Here is a 5,810-nt window from a genome sequence, read left to right on the forward strand (position 1 = left end):
ATGTAATATTGTCATTCTAAGATTTATAGATGAATATCTCTTGAAAGCACCTGTCATACCAGATTTAAAAATAACTTTACTGGGTAATCACACTTTGCGATAAAAGGGGATGCGATACTCAGAAAATTAGCTAGTAATTCCAGCTCGGCGCCATCTTGGAACAATCGCATATCACATCTAATCTTGTATACTATTGTCAATAATCCCTTACCTTTAGTTGTCTTCATCAGAAAGCATTTCCAGGAATCCCAGGACCACAACAAATGTATTTTCGGTCGAAAAAGTCCATCCTTTATGTTCCATTAGCTTGCTGTTGTTAGCGCGTCTGAAGGCTGTATCCAAATGCTCCGTCAGGCGCGGGACAGCGGTTTCGAAAAATAACATTTTCCCCTATTTAGGTTCGTTCAAACATGTCAAACATTGTATAACATAAATCTTCAGGGCCTGTTTCAACAAGAGAGCCAATAAGATTCGAGGGGGACGATTGTATTGTGTTTCAAAACGTTTCGAAAGGAGGGGGTCATAATGGTGATGGCCCTCCCCTGTGACCAATTTCCACAGCGTCTCATTCATTCAGTTTCGACAGTAGAAGGCTGAAACCACTGTGTAAAGACTGGGGACATCTAGTGGAAGCAATAGAAAGTGAACGATAGCTCACGGTGTGATTAATAGGGAAAGATGTGAAGTTGAGTCCACAATTCAGAATTCCACTTCCTGTTTCAATCGGTCTCGGGGTTTTGACTGCCATATGAGTTCTGTTATACTCACAGACACCATTCAAACAGTTTTAGAAACTTTAGGGTGTTTTCTATCCACAGGTATTAATTATATGCATATCCTAGCTTCTGAGTTTGATTAGTAGGCCGTTGAAAATGGGCACAAATTTTTCAAAATGCGCTGTGGCGCCCCCTATCCTAGGGTGAGCCCAAAAGGTTAAAGCTAAAGTACAAAATTAGCAGAAAATCGGGCTGTGACTGATATAAACATTTAAGTGCATCATTAAATACTGATGAGTCAATGCATAAGCAGCTTTTTAATATCTCAGTCACAGCGCGATTTTCTGAAAATGTGTACTTTTTCCCAACAGTGCAGGTCACAGAATCTGATGGGTCACCAAAAATGGTGTAACACTGTCGACTTAGCTTTAATCTTTACCGTTCTTCCTTTAAATGTTTATTTACTTTGTCAAACTTCCTTGCATGTCTCAGTCAAAATGCTGGTCCAGGTGAAGTACAGCCAACAGCAGAAATATGTGAAGCTGGATGAGGATGAAGGACGGTTTGACTTTATGCAATTCCATGAAAATGGTTAGCATGGCTTAGGAAAAAGGTTTTAAACCACACCCATGTTCTTTTAAAAGCTCATTGTGCAAGCTCCTTAATGTTGTCGATTCTGATTTCTTCACATGCCTTCATCAGACTCTTTTATATGGTAAATGGGGTTAAATTGCTAATCATTTTCAGTTCTGTAATGTGTGCTTCATAGTGTAAAGTATTAATATACACCAAAACAGTCAATAAAAAAAGGCAATCAATTTTTCAATTTGGAATTAAGAGGGAATAGGTTATGTGAGGGAAAATGCTCTAGGTCTATTTAAGCATTATACAGTGGTGGATGTATGTATTTAACATGAACAGTTATTGGCTGTGAGGCAAGAAACAGTGCTGACTTCAAAGGCACATTCAGTTTGACCTTACTATCTTTTCCAGTCATCGAGAGATTTTGCCTGCCACCGGATGCAAAAGTTATATACAAGGATGCAACAGGGACAGAAGTTGATGCAGAAATATTCAGCGACCTCGTTGGACAAGGCAATGTGGTGCTGACACTATTCTCAGATCAGGGTGAGATATCAAGGCAGGTATAATAAAGCACTTTGCACCTTACATAATATAATTATTTGCATTTTTTCTAATCCTTTAGAATTCTCTGATTTCTCCTTGACTCAAGCTTCAGCTCAAGTGCATCAACTATAATCCTAGATGATGTCCCTAGCAAGAGACAAAGAATTGAGGATACACATGATGCTGTGTCTGCTGAACAGGTTTCTTAATGCTTTCACATTTTTTTCACTGAGTCTCAAGAAAAGCTATTTATCACCATGTTTTGTATTGTAATGTTTTTGTTTTTTATTAGTTGATTGAACCTGTGCTAAGAGGCAAGTCTGGGGGTGAAGAAGTACTACAGGAGTACCAAACAACAGAAACCCTAACAGATGCTGCAAGAAGAAAAATGGTTAACATCCTGGTGGCTCACATGATTGACAATCATGGGTATGTTTGTTTCACATTGTTTTTATTTGTACCAGATAACTGCATGGCCATTGCATAAATGTACTAATTTAATATCTCCTCTCAGGCACCGCCCCACTAAAGCAATCAGAGAAGATTATGCGCGTGGGATAGTGATGTTGTTCCCTTCCCTCAAGAATCCATACTCCAAGAAGGGCTATGTAATATGCATTGTTATTGTTAATTCTTTCATGTCATGTTGTGACACAAAAACTGTGTGGATGACATTGATATTTGAATTCCGTGAGATTTCTCATGAGCCTGGTATGACAACGCATTTATTTTCTTTTTTTCATTTCAGGAACACTTCTATGATGCTGCAAGCAGCACAGGATACATTTCTTGGCGTCTGAAAACAGTCCAGAGGAAGATTCGTCGAGGATCTGCACTGCCACCAAATAGCCCAATTGACTTTTCTCCAGGGGGCCCAAATTTCCAAAGGACTGTTAATGTTGTAAGGCAGCTTGATGGTGATGCTTGCCAGGAGGCCATGTCTTTGCTCAACCATACCACAGACAATTCCCTGATTTTCCAGAAGATGAGAGAGACCTTTCAGCACCGTCAGAAGCTCGTTAATGACCCAGGAAGAAGTGTTGATATCCTCTCCAGCTTCCCAAGATTCCTGGATACAAAAGGATTGGTAAGTTAGGGATGAGATGTTTAGAATGGCTTGAAATTTGAAAGTATTTCCTGAAGTAGTAGTAGTAGTTTAATATCTTCTTTCTTAAAGGTGGACCAAAACTTCACTCTCCTATTTGATGGCGACACATCCTCCAGGCTTCTTCAGAAATGGGATTTGTTCTTCAAGCCAAATGTCATAAAAGAGGCTAAGCGGCTCACCTCAACACCAGAGTTGCGTCACTTGGTGCAGTCAGCAGAAAGTCCCCCAGGAAGTGATCTTGATGAGCCAACAAGTGAGTTTTTATTTTTTATTTTAATACATTTGCTATAATTGCAGTTAAATTATAACTGCAATAATATTTCATTTGTTTATTCTGTGTATCTCTGAACGTTGATCTGATTTTTGGGATAAATGTGACTAATAGATGGATGACGGTTTAAAACGTTCTCATAATGCCTCCCTGTTCTCATTCAAACTTTAAAAGTATTACATTTGAAGAGTTTTCAGTTAATTCTTGTGACTCTTTGTCCTCAGCCTACGACCAAGAAATGGCTTCCCTGTTGTTGCTGTTACATCTCCTTCCACCACCTCCAGGGGGACTGAAGTCTCCAAAAATTAGTGCATGTGATGCAGTTGAGAGACTTGTTGTCTTTCATAAGGTAATTATATTATTAACGTGATTATAATAATTTGTCACGTCACCTTCTTAGCCACATATGTAAATGAGGGTTGTTAAAAAGTGGATGGAATTGTAATTAAGTCTTCATTCCCATCTTGCACTAGCCAATGAAAAGCTGTTTGAATAATCACTTCTATAATGTAGTTCTCTGGCTGCACATTATTCTTGTGTCTAACCAAATCGCTTGCTAAAAAGCATCAGATGGCCATTGCTTATCACTGGGAAACCTTCACCCTCAAACAAAATGAGTATGGGCCAATTAAATCTTTTCTCTTCAGAGATGAGAATGTCGTCAACAATGAAATGCTTGAAACGATCTTGTCAAAAGTTGTTTTCTCAACTAGTTGGGTTAAAGTTGATGGTGTAGAATATAAAGCTGGACTAGTTATTTGCAGTGCAATGGAAGAAGACATGCCAGTCTTTTGTCAAATAAGTGATGTACTTTTGGTTGAAGACCACTTTTTTTTGACAAACAAGCTATTTACAGAGAATTGATGACCATCATCATGCATTCAGAGTATTACGAAGTGTGGAAAGATGTCTACTAAAAATGTCTGAGCTTAAATTTCATAAACCGTTTGATATTCAAAGCTCATACAATGTTTCAGATGAAAGTATGTACATTATACCTTCATTCACAATGTTTTAATTCAACTGACTGCAAGGGAGAAAAGGCACAAATAAATGTTTTTGACTGATTGTTTATTGTGATTAATTCTTATTAATATAAGTATATATTTAATTAAATAATATTGAATAAATTAACAATTAATTTTAACATTTTTTCAGTGTAGATAATTGACACTTTAGGGAGTGAAATTAACACTACCCAAATAGTTAATAAAAATGAACTCGGAGCAGTGTTAGTTGTCTAATCCCTTAGTGTTACTTTAACTCTGTTTTGCGAGTTAAAGAAGGAACTCTGGCAGAGTGTTAAATGTTTAACTATTTTGAAAGTGTTAATTTAACTCTGGAGAGTGTGGACCAATATAAACCCTCAAAGTTGTGTAGATTGCCCACCCCACATCACACCCTGACCTAACCAAACTAGAGGAAATAAAATGTCTCTCTAAGATCAGGGCGTGACAGTTATGGGGAAAAGTCCTGACATTAAATGTGGTGAATTATACATTTGCATTTGTTGGCCATCAAGTAGCCTGTTAATTTATATGCCATTGTAGGCTACTGTCAGTGGTGTAGCGTACTTAAGTAAAACTATTTGTAAGTACTATTTAGGTAGATTTTGTAGGTATTTGTGCTTTGCTTTATTATTTATATTTTCGACTACCACCCAAGTCATAGACTGTACTCTCTGCTACCGTTCTCTCTGCGGTACCGGAGCGCCAAGTCTAGGAAGACTACTTTTACTTTTACTTCACTACATTCCTAAAGAAAATGATGTACTTTTTATTCCATACATTTTCACTGACACCCAAAAGTACTTGTTACATTTTGAATGCTTAGCAGGACAGGAAAATTGTCTAATTCAAACACTTATCAAGAGAACATCCCTGGTCATCCCCTGCCTCTGATCTGGCGGACTCACTAAGCACATGCTTCATTTGTAAATGATGTCTGAGTGTTGGAGAATACCCCTGGCTATCTGCAAATAAAAACAAAATAATGAAAATGAGACTGCCTGGTTTGCTTAATAAAATACATTGGAAATGATTTATAGAAATTACATTTACTTTTGATATTTAAGTATACTTAAAAGCAAATTATTTTAGACTTTTACTCAAGTAATATTTTACAGGGTGACTTTCACTTTTACTTGAGTCATTTAATTTTACTCAAGTATGACAATTGGGTGCTTTTTCCACCACTGGCTACTATATTCAACCATTTAATACAATAAACATGTTGAAATTATTATATTACTGGAATCATTGCAGATCAATTTGTGCCACTTGTGTAGCCTACCTGGAGCTGGAAAACAAATTAATAAATAGCATATAACTACAGTGTATTATGCAATTATTGCCCGCCATGTTTAGTTAATTAAACTGGAAGTTATAAAAGCTCTATAGCAAATGCCGATCAGTTGTTAGAACACATTAGATTGACTGTAACAGTCAGATTAGGCTACAGGTTAATTTAAAAAAAGAATAAACACTGGCTGCTGTTTACAAGCACATACAGTTGAAGTCGGAAGTTCACATAGACCTTAGCCAAATACATTTAAACTCAGTTTCTCAATTCCTGACATTTAATCCTA

The 5,810-nt window shown here is 37.1% G+C and overlaps 1 protein-coding gene across 1 annotated transcript; it reads left to right on the top strand.

Moving 5' to 3' along the window:
* The first annotated feature begins 1,947 nt into the window (after nucleotides 1-1,947).
* Nucleotides 1,948-4,287, top strand: LOC106584250 (uncharacterized). Its single transcript, XM_014169300.2, has 6 exons — nucleotides 1,948-2,044; nucleotides 2,137-2,273; nucleotides 2,359-2,452; nucleotides 2,593-2,931; nucleotides 3,022-3,205; nucleotides 3,448-4,287. The coding sequence occupies exons 2-6, from the start codon at nucleotides 2,233-2,235 to the stop codon at nucleotides 3,591-3,593; spliced, it is 804 nt and encodes a 267-aa protein (XP_014024775.1). The 5' UTR covers nucleotides 1,948-2,044; nucleotides 2,137-2,232; the 3' UTR covers nucleotides 3,594-4,287.
* The last annotated feature ends 1,523 nt before the right edge of the window (nucleotides 4,288-5,810 follow it).

Source organism: Salmo salar, chromosome ssa23, assembly GCF_905237065.1.
Source record: "Salmo salar chromosome ssa23, Ssal_v3.1, whole genome shotgun sequence".
Classification (NCBI taxonomy): domain Eukaryota; kingdom Metazoa; phylum Chordata; class Actinopteri; order Salmoniformes; family Salmonidae; genus Salmo; species Salmo salar.

Bases quoted from the DNA above. Each gene is read 5' to 3' on its own strand.
- LOC106584250 (XM_014169300.2), top strand. From the start codon at position 2,233: ATGGTTAACATCCTGGTGGCTCACATGATTGACAATCATGG. The intron at 2,453-2,592 runs GTAATATGCATT...TTTTCATTTCAG, and splicing joins CATACTCCAAGAAGGGCTAT to GAACACTTCTATGATGCTGC. The intron at 2,932-3,021 runs GTAAGTTAGGGA...TCTTTCTTAAAG, and splicing joins TCCTGGATACAAAAGGATTG to GTGGACCAAAACTTCACTCT.